Source organism: Clarias gariepinus, chromosome 13 (assembly GCF_024256425.1).
Source record: "Clarias gariepinus isolate MV-2021 ecotype Netherlands chromosome 13, CGAR_prim_01v2, whole genome shotgun sequence".
NCBI lineage: Eukaryota > Metazoa > Chordata > Actinopteri > Siluriformes > Clariidae > Clarias > Clarias gariepinus.
The window spans coordinates 3,326,435-3,343,625 of record NC_071112.1 but is presented as its reverse complement, the minus strand read 5'-3'; the positions used below and the strand labels follow the sequence as shown (position 1 = coordinate 3,343,625).

At 37.2% G+C, this 17,191-nt stretch overlaps 3 protein-coding genes across 4 annotated transcripts in view; 2 read left to right on the top strand and 1 right to left on the bottom strand.

Annotated features, from left to right (window-relative positions):
* The window catches only part of LOC128535427 (THAP domain-containing protein 2-like), a 67,004-nt gene that overhangs the window by 16,422 nt on the left and 33,391 nt on the right, over nt 1-17,191 (bottom strand). The window lies entirely within an intron of this gene.
* On the top strand, nt 2,965-8,786 carry LOC128535425 (digestive cysteine proteinase 2-like). 2 transcript variants are annotated; one of them, XM_053509321.1, is made up of 6 exons: nt 2,965-3,119; nt 3,754-3,951; nt 4,169-4,360; nt 7,763-7,928; nt 8,089-8,194; nt 8,327-8,786. In XM_053509321.1, the coding sequence occupies exons 3-6, from the start codon at nt 4,286-4,288 to the stop codon at nt 8,496-8,498; spliced, it is 519 nt and encodes a 172-aa protein (XP_053365296.1). In that variant the 5' UTR covers nt 2,965-3,119; nt 3,754-3,951; nt 4,169-4,285; the 3' UTR covers nt 8,499-8,786. The 2 variants fall into 2 exon arrangements, with proteins under 2 accessions (XP_053365296.1, XP_053365297.1); XM_053509322.1 differs by lacking the exons at nt 2,965-3,119; nt 3,754-3,951 and having other exon boundaries at nt 3,958-4,360.
* On the top strand, nt 11,615-15,331 carry LOC128535423 (procathepsin L-like). The gene is made up of 9 exons (XM_053509319.1): nt 11,615-11,638; nt 11,824-11,924; nt 12,045-12,187; nt 12,935-13,132; nt 13,310-13,501; nt 13,716-13,881; nt 14,025-14,130; nt 14,792-14,893; nt 15,135-15,331. The coding sequence occupies exons 2-8, from the start codon at nt 11,825-11,827 to the stop codon at nt 14,889-14,891; spliced, it is 1,005 nt and encodes a 334-aa protein (XP_053365294.1). The 5' UTR covers nt 11,615-11,638; nt 11,824; the 3' UTR covers nt 14,892-14,893; nt 15,135-15,331.

Sequence of the window (17,191 nt, the reverse complement as noted above, 5' to 3'; positions counted from 1 at the left end):
TGGACAGGGGGTCAGGGGTAGCTCAGCGGTTAAGGCATTGGACTACGGTTCGAAAGATCCCAGGTTTAAACCCCACAACCACCAGATTGCCACTGTTGGGCCCTTGAGCAAGGCCCTTAACCCTCAACTGCTCAGATGTGTAATGAAAAAAAAAAAAAAAGTAAATCGCTCTGGATAAGAGCGTCTGCCAAATGCCTAAATGTAAATATGGAAAGCCCTGAAAAAATAAATAGTTGTATTAACAGCCAGATATTAAGTAAATCAAGGAAAAACATGACAGATGACATAAACGATGTAAAAGTTGTAAAAAATAAAACTCCAAAATTACATACAGGGATGGTTTGAAGAAGATTCAGAGAGCGGAAATATGAGGCAATAAAATAATGCTTGTTCCGATGACCACAGTTTGGATTGTGTTTCAAACTGTGTATATACAGTAGCACAGGATGTTTGGTACTTTATGCCTGAGCCTCCTGTCACAGTTACCCAGTTACCTTTACAGAACACACACACATATATATAGTAGTGATGTACAAGGAGTCTTGACGAGTCGATGAACATAAATGACAAACATCTTCAAGAGAATGTCCAAAATGAAAATACTGCAATCATTACTATAGTGAACGAACAGGAAACACTGGAACCACAGTAAATAAAAAGTGGAAGTGTTTTGTGAGTACCACATTATCTTCTCAGGCTTTGCAAAATGAGGGTTTTGCTTGTCATCAGCGTTGTTGTAGCTCTGCCCAGTGCTGCCAGCATCCTTCTGGACAACATGGAGTTTCATGCCTGGAAAATGGAATTTGGTGAGAAATCTTAGTACATACTCCTTGCATACTTCTTGCTAACGAGTATTTCATAAAAAATTTATACTTGTTCTAATAAACATAATATGCAAAAAATATGCTTAAAAACATATCAAAATAAAGATAAATAAGGATGATCCTGAATTTTCCATGCAGCAGATAAACTTTTTTATTTAAATTTTTTTGGGGAGTTTAACAATGTAAGAGTTAAGGCAAACAATTATAACTATAATTGAATTATAGAAGTAGGTCTGCACTGTAGAGACCTACTTCTATAATTATAGAATATACTATATAATACTATATCTATACCTAGTTTTACTAAAACTAATTTTACTTAGTTGCCTAAATACCTTAATGCAGCTGTACAAAGAATATATACAAAATACTTTAATTATGTCAGTTTTGTTGGATTTCTAGGATTTTCTAATGTGTTGCAATTGGTCTATTCACTCCTTTCATTTAGTTTCTCATCTGTTATTCTTAAAGAACATTAAGCAGCAACTATAGCAAAGCCACATGGAAAAATATGTAGTCGCAAATGTAAAGTGTAAATTTGAAATGGCATAAATCTTTGGTAAAGAAAGATCTGAAGTTGATTTCTAAATACTGCACTATGTTTATAAAGAATTCACTACAGGTATGAAATATAATGAAAATGAAAATGTTTGTACATTTGTATATGTATTTAATAATTAATACACATCACTGTTTTAATTTACAGTTGTTGTAAATAAGTTAATTAATAAAACAAATTAAGAACATCTCTAACAAATGCACATTCCAATTATAAGAATCAGTTGTAAATGTGTTGATATAGGTGTAACAATGCAGGTCTGGTGAGGGGTAAAAACATTTTGCACTGTTCTAAACAGGCAGAGCTGCGGTCACCGTTGAAGTGTTTATTTAAAGGCCCTGATACCTGCGCAAAAACATTAGGTAGCACCCAGTAATGTACAGTATCAGGGCCTGAGGAAGAAGCCAAAGACAAAATGTGTGTCAAGACCAAAATTAAAGACCCAGTCAAAGTACACATAAACAGCCAGCGTTATTAAGAGAAAGCGAGATAGAGAGGAACGCCACCCGTTAAGCATCTGCTCTCTCAGTCTCAGTTTAAGTTAGACTGAGAAGTTAAAAACACACATATGAGACATAAGCCCTTAGAGAATGGGTTAACTTGTCCAGAGAGGGTGAGGGTTTATTTTTAGACAGGAAGGTCTTCCTTTGTGTGTCATAAGCACTTTCACATTTTTCTATTTCATTAACAGCCCAGAAGCCCTGCATAAGAGCTCTTATAAGTATTATTCAGAGGTGGAAATTACATTTACAGTACTTATGTTACTGTAATTACAGTAAGTAGTTTTTTGTGTACTTCTACTTTTTAAAGTAGTTCTGTAATTTTACTTTTACTTAAGTATGTTTTGTTTAAAGCATTGTACTTCACTACATTTTAAATCATATTTGGTACTGAGTAAAAAATAAATGAATGAAAATGAAAAATAATAAAAACAATGCAACTGGGAAGGAAAAAAAGCAAAATGACATTACATTCTTATGAAGCAAACCCCTGGCCATATTTAAGAGACCACTTTGATTTCAAGCAAAAGAAAGGCAACAGTTTTATTATGCAAAGGTGTTCCTTTAATTAAAAACAACTTTTTTTGGATTTATATCCACTTGTCTTTTTTGAACTACACTAGAATCCCCCATCCCGCCTCCGCTGTTAAAAAAATGAACTCTGTAATTTTTACTCTAAGTAAATTCTTTTATCAGCTACTTTTTACTTTTACTTGAGTAGATTTTCATAATGGTAACTTTACTGGTACTTCAGTAAAACTTCACAGAAGTAACAGTACTTGAGTACATAATTTTATTACACCTCTGGTATTATTACATCCCGTAATGCGGCTCCCTAACCCACACCACATAACAATAGGTACATAACCTTTAAACAGCATAGATCATTATTCTAAAATAATGGTTTTAAGGAACCGGTTTTAAACAAACCTCTTTATTTAACATCACCCTCACAACATCACTCTCACAGATGTTACGAATATATAAGAAACGAATAAGAGAAATTATTTTCCTTTAACCTGATTCGGAATTTGTAACCAAACCTGAAAGAAAATGATTTTCCTTTAACCTGTGTGTATGTTTTTTCTTCTAGGTAAGAGCTATAGGTCTGTAGAGGAGGAATCCCAGCGCAAGATATCTTGGCTGGAAAATCAGAAACTGGTCCTGGAACACAACATGCTTGCTGACCAGGGCCTTAGGAACTACAGACTTGGGATGACCAAGTTTGCAGACATGGTGGAAACTCTACTTTAAGTATATCTGTATATCTCTAAGCATGGTGGCACAGTGGCTTAGATTAACAGTATTGCCTTGTACCTCCAGGGTCTGGGTTTGGTTCCCGCCTTGGGTCTGTGTGCATGGAGATTGCATGTTCTCTCCATGCTTGGTGTGTTTCCTTCCACAGTCCAAAGACATGCACATTAGGCTAATTGGCATTCCCAAATTGGGCGTAGTGTGGAATAAGCATGTGTGTGTGTGCCCTGCAATGAATTGGTACCCCATCCAGGGTGTACCCTGCCTCATGCATTCGGTCTTCTGGGATAGGCTCCAGGACCTCTGTGATCCTGTACACAGAATTAAACGGTATAGACGATGAGATGACAATGACCCCTAAGCCTCTATACCTAAGCCTTGCATCTAGGGCTATTTTCAATCAATTATTTGATTTAATCCCAAAAATCTAACAAACATGTAATTATCTATAAAACACACACACCCACACACACCTCTTAATCTGTGAGCAATACTGTAGTTATGCAATGTTGTATAAAGCATCATTCTTTACGTTAGACTTTAAAATAAGTCTTTATAAGTGACACATATACAGTGAGAGCAATTCCACTAAAGTAATCTTCTCTTTGTTCGACAGAATAACCAAGAGTACAGAGCAGTTGTGTTTAAGGACTGCTTGGGATCTTTTGATAGGACCATAAAACATGGAGCAGCTACATTCTTCAAGCAGGATGACAGAGCTGCTCTTCCACAAACTGTGGACTGGAGGGACAAAGGCTATGTGACTGATGTTAAAGACCAGAGCTCTTGTGGCTCTTGTTGGGCTTTTAGTGCAGTAAGGAAAAACAGGAGAGTTATTTTATTTAAATGTACTGAACATAGTTTGCATTTATGACAAGTTTCAGTTTCTAATATACTGTACAGTACATTTGACTTGGAATGAATATAATGTATGCAGGATGCTATGCATCACCTTTATCTTCTATTGCCATCTTTTGAACTCCTTCATGTTCATTTATTCTTTTTACTTATTTCCATTGATGCTCTCTCAGACAGGGGCACTGGAGGGTCAGACCTTTAGGAAAACTGGGAAATTGGTGTCACTCAGTGAGCAGCAGCTGGTAGACTGCTCATGAAAATTTGGGAACCAAGGCTGCCAGGGTGGGTGGATGAACTGGGCCTTTGAATATTTGAACACAACTGGAGGACTGGACACAGAGGCCTCCTACCCCTATGAAGCCAGGGTGAGCATAGATCATTATTCTGAAATAATTATTATAAAAATAATTATACAAATTATTATTTTTTAAGAACATTATGTTATACACTTTAAACCTTCTTATAGTTTGTGACTACATTTGTTGGGGAGCGTCTTTAAAACAAGCCAGATCATGTACTGTAATTACTTATATTTTTCTGTGTTAGATATACAATGCAACCACGGGAGGGGGGGCGCAATCCAGTGTCTTCTTGTGCCAGTCCCAAGTCTGGATAAATGCAGAGGGTTGTGTCAGAAAGGGCATCCGACGTAAAACATTTGCCAAATCAATGATGCGAATCACGAATATAATTCCCATACCGGATCGGTCGTGGCCCGGGTTAACAACGACCGCCACTGGTGTTGTTGACCTACAGGGTGCTGGTGGAAATTGGGCTACTGTTGGTCGAAGAAGGAGAGGAGGAAGGCGTGTTCGAAAGCAGAGAGAGAAGAGGAAAGGCAAGAGTTTAGGAGTGATAGTAGGGACTTTGAATGTTGGGACTATGACAGGGAAGAGAAGAGAGTTAGTTGATATGATGCAGAGAAGGAAGGTGAATATACTGTGTGTCCAGGAGACCAGGTGGAAAGGTAGCAAGGCTAGAAGCTTAGGATCAGGGTTCAAATTGTTTTACCATGGTGTGGATAGGAAAATAAATGGAGTAGGAGTTATTCTAAAAGAGGAGTTTGTAAGGAATGTTTTAGAGGTGAAGAGAGTATCAGATAGAGTGATGAGTCTGAAGCTGGAAATTAAAGGGATAATGTTCAATGTTGTTAGTGATTATGCCCCACAGGTAGGATGTGAGTTAAAAGAGAAGGAGAAATTCTGGAGTGAGTTAGATGAAGTGATGCAGAGCATCCCCAAAGGTGAAAGAGTGGTGATCGGTGCAGACTTCAATCGACATGTTGGGGAAGGGAACAGAGGTGATAAAAATGTGATGGGCAGGTTTGGTCTTCAGGACAGGAATGTAGAAGCACAGATGGTGGTGGACTTTGCAAAGAGGATGGAAATGGCAGTAGTAAATACTTTCTTCCAGAAGAGGCAGGAACATAGGGTGACATATAAGAGTGGAGGTAGAAGCACTCAGGTCGACTACATCTTGTGTCGACGTTGTAACCTGAAAGAGATCAGTGACTGCAAAGTGTTGGTAGGGGAGAGTGTAGCCAGACAACACAGAATGGTCGTGTGTAAAATAACCCTGGTGGTGAGGAAGGCGAAGAGGACAAAGGCAGAGCAGAGGACAAAGTGGTGGAAGCTGAGAAAGGAAGAATGTTGTGTAGTCTTCAGGGAGGAGTTGAGACAGGCTATGGGTGGTCAGGAGGGGCTTTCAGTTGACTGGACAACTACAGCCAATGTGATTAGGGAGACAGGTAGGAGGGTACTTGGTGTATCATCAGGTAAAGGGCAAGTGGACAAGGAGACTTGGTGGTGGAATGAGGAAGTCCCGGAGTGTATACAGGGAAAGAGGCTAGCTAAGAAGAAGTGGGACACTGAGAGGACTGAAGAGAGTAGACAGGAGTACAGGGAGATGCAGAGTAAGGTGAAAGTAGAGGTGGCAAAGACCAAACAAAGAGCATATGAGGACTTGTATGCTAGGCTAGACAGTAAGGAGGGAGAGGTGGATCTGTACAGGTTGGCAAGGCAGAGAGATAGAGATGGGAAGGATGCAGGTTAGAGTGATTAAAGATAGAGATGGAAATGTACTGACAGATGCCAGGAGGGTGATGGGAAGATGGAAGGAGTACTTTAAGGAGTTGATGAATGAGGAAAACGTAAGAGAACAAAGAGTAGAAGAGGTGACTGTTGTGGAACAGGAAGTAGCAAATATTAGTAGAAGTGAGGTGAGAAGGGCGTTGAAGAGGATGAAGAGTGGAAAGGCTGTTGGTCCTGATGACATACCTGTGGAAGTATGGAAGTGCTTAGGAGAGGTGGCAGTAGAGTTTCTGACAAGTTTGTTTAACAAGATCTTGGAGAGTGAGAGGATTCCAGAGGAATGGAGGAGAAGTGTATTGGTGCCAATTTTTAAGAACAAGGGAGATGTGCAAAGCTGTGGCAATTATAGCGGTATAAAGCTAATGAGCCAGACAATGAAGCTGTGGGAAAGAGTAGTGGAAGCTAGGTTAAGGGCAGAGGTGAGCATTTGTGAGCAGCAATATGGTTTTATGCCTAGAAAGAGTACATCAGATGCAGTATTTGCTTTGAGGATGCTGGCGGAGAAGTACAGAGAAGGTAACAGGGAGTTGCATTGTGTCTTTTTAGATTTGGAGAAAGCGGGTGCCAAGAGAGGAGCTGTGGTATTGTATGAGGAAGTCTGGAGTGGCAGAGAAGTATGTTAGAGTGGTGCAGGACATGTATGAGAGCTGTAAGACAGTGGTGAGATGTGCTGTAGGGATGACAGAAGAGTTCAAGGTGGAGGTGGGTCTGCATCAAGGATCGGCTCTAAGCCCCTTTTTGTTTGCTCTGGTGATGGACAGGATGACAGATGAGGTAAGACAGGAGTCTCCATGGACTATGATGTTTGCAGATGACATTCTGCTCTGTAGCGAGAGCAGGGAACAGGTGGAGGAAAATTTGGAGAGGTGGAGGTATGCTCTGGAAAGCAGAGGAATGAAGGTTAGCCGCAGCAAGACGGAATACATGTGTGTAAACGAGAGGGACCCAGGAGGATCGGTGAGGCTACAGGGAGCAGAGGTAAAGAAGGTGCAGGATTTTAAGTACTTAGGGTCAACGGTCCATAGCAACGGAGAGTGTTCAAAGGAGGTGAAGAGGTGGGTACAGGCAGGTTGGAATGGGTGGAGAAAAGTGTCAGGTGTGTTGTGCGATAAAAGAGTATCAGCGAGAATAAAAGGAAAGGTGTACAGGACAGTGGTGAGACCAGCAATGCTCTATGGCTTAGAGACAGTGGCGCTGAAGAAAAGACAGGAGGCAGAGTTGAGGTTTTCTTTGGGAGTGTCAAGGATGGATAGGACCAAGAATGAGTTCATCAGAGGGACAACCTACGTTAGATGTTTTGGAAATAAAGTCAGAGAGGCCAGATTGAGGTGGTTTGGACATATTCAGAGGAGAGATGGTGAATATATCGGTAGAAGGATGCTGAGGTTGGAACTGCCAGGCAGGAGGTCTAGAGGAAGACCAAAGAGGAGATTTATGGATGCAGTGAGAGAGGACATGAAGTTAGTTGGTGTGAGAGAAGAGGACGCAGAGGATAGGGTTAGATGGAGGCAAATGATTCGCTGTGGCGACCCCTGAAAGGGAACAGCCGAAAGACAAAGAAGAAGATATACAATGGAACAGAAATATCAAAATTGTTATTGCTATAAACAAAAGTAATTTTCTCTCTCTCTCTCTCTTTCTCTCTCTCTCTCTCTCGTGCTCTCTCTCTCTTTTTAGATGTCATTCTGCAGATACAATCCAGCCACTGTAGGAACCACTTGCACTGGCTATGTGTCCATAAAGAATGAAGATGAGAATGCTTTGCAGGAAGCTGTGGCTACCATCGGACCCATTTCTGTTGCCATAAATACAGAGCAGGGAAGCTTCCAGCTCTATGCATCAGGTGAGTCTCACCCAGTTACTGACTAATCAGTGCAATGGGACTGTATGGTAGAGATACATACAGTACATATGTTGTTGGTATAAATATTTAGATTTTTTACATTATTAATTACATGAAATGTATTTGTTTTTAAAATAATGAATTGCTTTGAGAAATGTAGGTGTCTATGAAGAACCAAAATGTAGCAGTACTAACCTGACTCACGCTGTCCTGGTTGTTGGTTATGGCACTGAAAATGGAAAGGATTATTGGCTGGTCAAGAACAGGTAAAGTTAATAAAATGTTATCATTCCACTAATAAGTAGACGTGAATTCTACTTTTGTAATGCTTATTAAAGTAAGCAATGCTGTAACGCTTATAAAAGTTCCTTTTTTTTTTTTCTTTTTTTTTCTTACAGCTGGGGTACTGCCTGGGGTGACAAAGGCTATATCAAAATGTCTAGGAACAAGAATAACCAGTGTGGCATTGCTACACGAGCCAGCTATCCACTGGTTTCCAAAAATGTTAAACATAAAACTTTCTCCATCATGCTTCTACTGGGGTTCTCAGTGCTGTGTATTTTTTTGTGAATAGGTGGGAAATGTAATGTAAAAATATGACTTGGAAAATATGGATTTTGTCTTGGTCATTAGTGAATATTTGTTTGGGAATAATAATCATATAATGCAGTGTCTTTGCTTTAAAGTGTTATGTCCTGAATTTAATTAAGTATAATTATGTGATATAAAAATATAGAATATGCGATATAAATTTTCACATTACTAACTTCCCATACCCAAATCGCATGACTAATAGATCTCTGCATATGACTAATTACTGCAAATGTTATCTTAAAATGTGTGAGGGTTTATTGAATTTTTAAACTTTAAACTTTATTATCTTAAGCTTCTATTTTATCTTTGTTCTCTGTCTGGTGTTTGTCATTTATTTTCTGAGTTTAAATTCCTGTTGGTTTTTTGGTAATTACCTGTGTTTTAGTTAATGTTTAATAAAGTATATCTGCACATACAGTACATCATCCCTGAGCCATGTTTCATAACAGAATATCAGATCTTACATATTTAGGTTTGTGGACAGGCTTTCATCAATTTTCTTTTTCCTTTTTTTTTGGATAGGACATCAACTCTCTAACCGCTTGCTGCTTGATGGCCCTACCTTCTTTTGTCTTATGTAATTTGTCTAAAGACAGGTCAATGGTAGGAGCAATAAACAGTAGTTAATATGTGGCAGTATTACTATATCTACAGTTTCATACTGTTGAAGTTTGGTGCAGTTGATGCATTTTGTAAGCTCATCTTTATCCCCACCTGACTGTAGAACATTGTTCAAAAGAGTGGAGTGAAGACCAGGTTTGGTCTGCATGCTCACATACAGTACCCTTCCCCTGACAATGCATTCGCTGACATTAAGATTATGTCTTGCAATATGTATAGCTTTCTAATATCATTTTTATTTTGTCTGAAACCATTTAAGAGCAGGCCAAAAGAGAGCTGAACCGACTACTTTTGACATCATATATTGAACAGTATTGTCAAGTGCATTTGCACTTCTTTTGATTGTGTAAAGCTGCTTTCTGACAATTATACTGTTAAAAGCGCTGTACAAATAAAATTTAATTGTATTTGCAAAACTGATAAATCACCATGATGAAACTAGCTCTCATGAGATCAAGAACATAACAGAGAACTTAATTTAGAATTAACAGTCACAAAAAATCAGCACCTCGTATTAGACCGTTTATAAAGGATTTACAGAAAATAAGTAGCAAACACATCACAATATCAACTTCAACATTGTTTAATAAAAAACGGCATTAGGAAAGGCCAGGGAATTAGAAGGTGACTGGTAGTGTGTACATACTGTATAATAATTTGGGATAAGAGACTTTCTCCAAAATGAATACTTTGCACTTTAAAAATATGAATGTGTGCTCTAGATAATAATAATAATAATAATAATAATAATAATAATAAAAAAATAAGTGTTATAGTTTAATAACTATAGTTATAGTTTTATTAATAACTATAGTTATAGTTATAGCTATAGTTTTATAGCAAAGAAAGAAAAGAAAACAACAAATACATACACCATAGGTTTGCACATTTGCATGTGCACTTTATATTGTCGTAAATAGATCCCTGTTAACTTAAAATGTCTTGTCACAGCTAGCCGACTAATTAGGTCTTAAAGTAAGCTAGTTAGTTTTTTGTTAAGTTATGTTGTTAATTTTTGTTGTCATGTCAATCTGTCTTGTCTCAGCTAGTCAGCTAATTAGGTTTCTTAGTTACCTACGTTGTTTTCTGTTAATTTAATGTTGCTGGAGGAACATTGTTTCGGTTTTACAGTGTACTAACTGTATATGGACAGTAAAAGCCTACAAACTTGACTTGAATGATGATAAAAAGTATGTGCTTACAGTATATGGAAGCTGTTACAATACTGACTCTTAGCATTTTGTACTTTTGTATGGGATTGGGGTTGTCTTTTTCTTGTTCTTGCAGGTTCTGCCCACTTCTGCCATTGCAGAATGCCATTGCCATTGTGTGTGTTAACGGGGGAGCATCAGACTTCAAACTGTGTCTTTGGGTTTTAAAGCAGATAACCTTTTGGGACATCATACTGCATTATTTTAACTCTAATAAAAATGTTGTGGGCATAAATGTAAAATGCTGAAGTGTAGCAGTACAGGAACAAAAACATCTGCAAATCATGTAAAGCTTTGGAAAGTTTTAGAGCTGGATCATTAACCAATGGCTTCACTCTAAGTTTGACCAGCGGCTATAGAGTATGTCATTATTTTGATTTTATCCATATAGATCGGGTTGGCATGAGGTCTGAACATGCCCATGGTTTCATATTGTAACCCCCATGTGTGGCTATCTTCACTGTATGTGAATCACCTTTCTGTTTGCAAGAATGGCACCACCACCAGTTGTCGTGCAGCAGATATAGGAAACGTTTGGCCAGACTCTGTGGACCTCTTTCCCAAGGCCAAGTTAACGTACTGTTGAACATGAGACAACAGTTTTTCATCTGGTCTAGCCAATAACTGTCCCCAGTTCTATTCATTGTCCTAAGGTGGTCAAGCAAAGACGTAATTCCCACTGTGATTCTCACTATTGTGAGGAATGCCCTGGCAAGTTGCTCAGTACTGTCACAGAGGTATGACACCACCCAATGGCACGATGGCTACAGTGTATCAGTCGAATAGATTGTATTCATGCACAGACTTTGTATTCTGTTAGATTGAAATTATAGATACGGTATGTAAGCGACTATGGGTGAGTTGGTTTTAAGTGACAGTGTGGTAAACATTTTTCCAGGATGAATGTGATCTCGGGTAAGGAAATGTTTATATACTGTAACATGTTTATTGTCTATTATATACTGTTTATTATTTAATATAATGTTTTTATATACACTGTTATTTATATATACATTGTTATATATTCTGTTATTTCTCTGCTTTTTCACCTTGTTCAAACTATACTTAAGAAGGAACTAATCTCAAATAGTCTTCACCACCTGACTGTGACATTACCACATGGTAAATTATGCACTTTCTGCAATAAATGAGTATAAGATTAACTACTATCTCTTGTGTTTTGTGTGTGACAAACACATGATCAGAATGGGTCATGACACAGTAGCATATAAAACATAGACGACCATGAAAAGTTTCCATCCACAGAGAGTTCTACAGAAACAGGTATGTACAACATACACATCTGCGAACTGGATTTGCACAGATTAATGATGTTTTAGTTTTAAACAACCTGCAAATCTGGGTAACCAGCCAGTTGTATTTTATGACAACAGAGGGAAGAAATATGCAATGGTAGGGGAATTTAAAACAGAATGTGATTTTTTTTCCCTCTTTCTTATTGGTTGCAGAATGAAGGTTTTGATTGTCATCACCGCATTTGTGGCTCTGGCCAGTGCAGCCAGCCTCTCGCTGGAAGACCTGGAGTTTCATTCCTGGAAACTGAAGTTTGGTAAGAAACATTCTTGTACATAATAAAACCTTAAAACATGTTTTGTAAATTTTAAAACAGGATAGTAAGAACAAGCTTTAGTAGTAATTATGATTATCGTTTGTTTATTTTTCCTTCTAGGTAAAATCTATAAGTCTGTAGGGGAGGAGTCTCAGCGTAAGATGACTTGGCTAGAAAATCGCAAACTGGTCCTGGTACACAACATGCTGGCAGACCAGGGCATTAAGAGCTACAGACTCGGCATGACCTACTTTGCAGACATGGTAAGAAGAAAAATATATATACTGTAGGGTTTGTTTCAAAAATGATTGTTTGGCATTCTTTTTTTTAATTATTATTTTTAGTACAAATGAGCTTATCAGCAATAACATTATTGATTTTAGGAGTTCTTGGTATTAGTATGTCTCCTTTGTGCTACAAATTGTGCACTCAATTTGGTCTAATTTGATACCAATGATTATCTCATTAAAATGGCACCTGTCAAGGTATGGAATATATATGTGCCAGCAAGTAAACAGGAAGATCTCGAAGTTGATGTGTAAGTCTCAAAGCTTTGAGTTCTCAAAGGAAAAATGTGCAAGTGTAAGGCCCTGATCGACTTTAACTGGAGAACATTTTGTGATGTCTGAATGATTGGGTGAGATTTCCAAAAGGGCGGATCTTGAGGGCCGTTGCTGGGTATTTATATTTGTACAATACAATTTTATGCATTTGTATGTATACAATGCACTTCTCTCATAAGTTAAATTGGTAATGCAAGCATTATTGTAAGTCATACCTTTAAATCCAATAATAATAATAATAATAATAATAATAACTACTCTAAATCATCCCTAGATATGTAATTAAGTCTTTGTAAATAATGCTTAGTAATGGACTGGTATACAAAAAAAACATAAATATAAAATTTGTGAGGACAACTGCAAAGCCAAGACGGGTAGACACAGTTAAGTTAATAAGTGTCTCCTTTAAAACAGCGACTAAATTCACTATATCTCTTTTTCTGACAGAGTAACCAGGAGTACAGACAATCTGTGTTCAAGGGCTGCCTGGGATCATTCAACAGGACCAAGAGACACAGTGCAATTACATTCCTTCGACAGGCAGGAGGAGCTGTTCTGCCAGCTACCATGGACTGGAGGGAAAAGGGCTATGTGACTGATGTTAAAGATCAAAAGGCATGCGGTTCATGCTGGGCCTTTAGCGCGGTAAGGCGAGCGTAATATATGGTTACTGCATTATGGCCTTGTTACTCTTTCTGCACAGTCAATCAGTGTTAGTTTTAAGAACCTGCCACTTTTACAGGTCTTGGTGTAAATAGACTGTCTGTTTTCTTCTTTTGCCCTCTTCTCTAATCTCTTTCTCCATCACCCATCCTCTCTTAGACAGGATCACTGGAAGGCCAAACTTTTAGGAAGACAGGGAAGCTGGTGTCACTGAGTGAGCAGCAGTTAGTGGACTGCTCTAATGATTATGGAAACTTTGGATGTGGGGGAGGTTTGATGGATCAAGCTTTTGAATATATTAAGGACAACAAGGGAATTGACACAGAGGAATCCTACCCTTATGAAGCCATGGTAAGTGGAACAGGAAAACATATGGTTTAACTCCCTTAGGGGTCTTGTATAAATGGGAATGGCATTTTTTTTTTGTTAAAAAATTGATTAAAACCCCTATCTGAATTTGCTGGAAAACTATGTTTATTGATTTTTTACCAAGCAGGCTTTCAGGTTTACAATGGTAAGTAATTTATAATAAGAACTAAGTCTTATATTCCCTTATTTTTAATAGGATGGTCAGTGCAGGTTTAAACCAGACACTGTGGGAGCCACATGCACTGGCTATGTGGATATCAATAGTGAAGATGAGGATGCTCTACAAGAAGCCGTGGCAACCATCGGACCTATTTCTGTCGCTATAGATGCAGGCCACGAATCCTTCCAGTTCTATGAATCTGGTGAGTCTAATATAAACATTATTGGTTATTTCTAATGCTTCAGGATCTAAATGGTACTGTTTAGTGGTTTACATTTATTTAATTGATAAATAATTCAATTAATAAATAATTGGGTCCATAAATGTTTTTTTTATTGATTAAAGGAATCTACAATGAGCCTGAGTGCAGCAGCTTGGATCTGGATCATGGTGTTCTGGCTGTTGGTTATGGCACAGACAATGGAAAAGACTACTGGCTGGTCAAGAACAGGTAAAATGAAATAATAAAAAAAGTAAATAAGATACACAGATACATAAATATGAAAACTTCATTATTTTGGCTTGTAATGGCCTTTTCTTTCCAAAGCTACAAATATAAATATATAGTAACAATTCTAATCTAGCAATTGATCTAATCCCGATATCTATGCAGGTGACACACATTGCTTTGTAAAATACAAAATGTCACACATACTATTTTTTTATGACCATTACCTTTGTTTATATGCAATTTGGCAGCTAATTCATGTGTGAAATTTATTCATCATTTATTATTATTTTTTTTCCACATTTCTCCTGCAAAGTTCATGCTCCACAACTATTTTTAGGTCTTCATAACATATTGAACATTTCTTAACCCAACTAATTAATTAATTTTTCACTAGGCAATGTTTATCCATTGTTTATTCCAATTAAAAGGAACATTTTTTTTTGTTAAGCTATCTGTGCATTATGCCAAGTTCGACACCATTGATTTAAAGGCAGGAAACAACTTATTCAAACAAAAAATATTCAAATTCATATTTAAAACAGATCCATTAGATAAGTACAATTAAAAAGCCAAGATACAATTCAAAGTACAATTGAAACATTGTTAAAACCAGTAGACAACACTGATCACAAAATTTTATACTGTCTTTTTCCCAACACAGCTGGGGTCTAGATTGGGGTGATGAAGGCTATATCAAGATGTCCAGGAACAAGAAAAACCAATGTGGTATTGCCACAGCAGCCAGCTACCCTCTTGTTTAAAGGTGTGTGTGTATATATATATATATATATATATATATAAACATCAGTGCTGTCACAGCTTTTAAATCCTTTTTTATATTTAAACTAATGGTAACTGGCGTTAAGAGATTCCAGATATAAACATATAAATATAAAATGTAAATATGTAAAATGTTACATATTTAAATATTTTAATTATGACTTGTTATTTTATTATTATCTAGCTACAATAAATGCAAAAATTGTATTGATATTTTTCCACAGGTGGGTGAAAAGGTCCATGGCAAACCAAATCTGCAGCCTCAGCATGGCTTAATTATGTAAAACATTGCACAGTAAAAAAACAACAACAATAATTTCTATATTAAATTACTCAAAACAGAATATTGTACCAACCTTATTTTCTACTTTAGGATGAAAAAAAAATGAATGGAATAAATAAATAAAATGGATGGACTAAACAGGTTTGTCATTTTGTGTGCTGTTTTATGCTTATTTAATTATTTATATTTTTTTTATTACTTTATCATATTAATACTGTTGGACCCTAAACAGGAAGAAAAAAAGGGCACTTTTCTTCACAAATAATTAATGGTGTTAACATGTTTGTAGAAGGAGTAAACAGTATATTCTGACAGTGCTGGTGTTGTTTTTCTGTCTACTGAGTTCGGTCATTTTAGCTATATAATAATTATATTTCATTTGACATCCTTTATATTTAAAACTTGCATGTGGTGGGAGTTTATCTGTGAAAATGAATTCTCATGCTCCTAGTACCACTTTTTCCACAATTTGATTTCTTAAATATGCCAGTGCCATCAGAGAAGAAAAGAACATCCATGGATAACATAACCTTTATACTGTACATTCAGGTAGTCAACTGACATTTTATTGCAACATAACATCGATCACTTTTGATCTTACCAATTGAAACGACCCCATCATAACATAAAGTAGATGCATTTAGGGTTTTGTTATTTTGGATGTAAATTAGTTGACCTTAGTTATACATTTTTATAGATCAGTGTTCATGTTCACTTGGCATTTTTAATTCCACTTTCCAAGAAGTGAAAACATTTCCTTTTTCTCTTTTTTCTATATTAAGATGGGATATACCTTCATTTGTCCCACAGTGGGGAAATGTCTGTTACAACAGAGAAGAAAAAATTGTGCAAATAATAATAAAAAAAAAATAGGGACAGTACAGTGCATAAATACAAGAGAAAAAGTAAAGACAATACAATGATTGCACTAGTTCCAACAAATTGCACAAGGGTATTATTGCACAATTTAAAAAGTCATTATTGCAGTTTCCATTGCATTGAGTTGCACTATGATAATACTGCACAGTTTAAAATGTTATTGTACAGTTATGTTGCAATGAATTGCACTAGGATAATGTTGCAGTTTCAAATGGTGTTATTGCACAGTTGCTATTGCACCCAAATCTAACATATTATAACTGTATTGTAAGATACTATTGTAATGTCATATTTAAGATATTGTAATTATTGCAAAAATTTAGATATTGTAACATTATATAACGGTATACAACAGTGTGGAATATGGAGACCGGTTCACTGGGAGCAGCTCTGATTGTAAAGTCTAATAGCAGCAGGGAGAAATGACCTTCAATATCGCTCCTTCAGAAACTTGGGATGTAACAGGCCATCGCTAAAGAAGCTGTTCAGAGATGTAACTGTTTCATAAAGAGGATGGGACTCATTCTCTAGCAATGATGATAGCATAGCTACCATCCTCCTTTCTCCCACCTCCTTTACAGTATCCAGGGGAATCACCAGAACTGTGCTGGCCTTCTTAATCAGTTTGTCTAGGCTCTTCCTGTCTGCAGTAGAGATTCTGAGAGTCAGAGGTGATTCCATAGAATATGGTTGACGCCACCACTGAGTCAAAAAAGATCTACAGTAGTGCTCTCTGAACTCCAAAAGTCCTAAGTCACTTCAACAGAAAGAGTCTGCTCCGTCCTTTTTAGACATAGCATCTGTGTTGTCTGTCCAGTCCAGTTTGCTGTTTAGATGAACACCCAAGTATTTATATGAGTCCACTCTCTCAATGTCCTTTCCTTGAATGTTCACTGGTGAGAAAGAAGTGTTTTTGTGCCTGCGGATGTCCACCACTAGTTCTTTTGTCTTCCCCGCATTTAGCAGGAGGCAGTTTCATTGGCACCAATCCACAAAGTTTTGAATCAGTCCTCTGTACTCCCTGTCAGATGCTTTTAAGATTACATCACATGTTTACTGATTTATATTTTGTCACTTCAGTTGATCTTTAAGGTGATCTCACTTATGAAGACCATGCAG

Excerpts from the sequence above, each read along its gene's own strand:
- LOC128535425 (XM_053509321.1), top strand. The coding sequence starts at position 4,286 with ATGAACTGGGCCTTTGAATATTTGAACACAACTGGAGGACTGGACACA. Across the intron at positions 7,929-8,088 it reads CTTCCAGCTCTATGCATCAG|GTGTCTATGAAGAACCAAAA; the intron begins GTGAGTCTCACC and ends TGAGAAATGTAG. Across the intron at positions 8,195-8,326 it reads TATTGGCTGGTCAAGAACAG|CTGGGGTACTGCCTGGGGTG; the intron begins GTAAAGTTAATA and ends TTTTTCTTACAG.
- LOC128535423 (XM_053509319.1), top strand. The coding sequence starts at position 11,825 with ATGAAGGTTTTGATTGTCATCACCGCATTTGTGGCTCTGGCCAGTGCA. Across the intron at positions 11,925-12,044 it reads TTCCTGGAAACTGAAGTTTG|GTAAAATCTATAAGTCTGTA; the intron begins GTAAGAAACATT and ends TTTTCCTTCTAG. Across the intron at positions 12,188-12,934 it reads TGACCTACTTTGCAGACATG|AGTAACCAGGAGTACAGACA; the intron begins GTAAGAAGAAAA and ends TTTTTCTGACAG.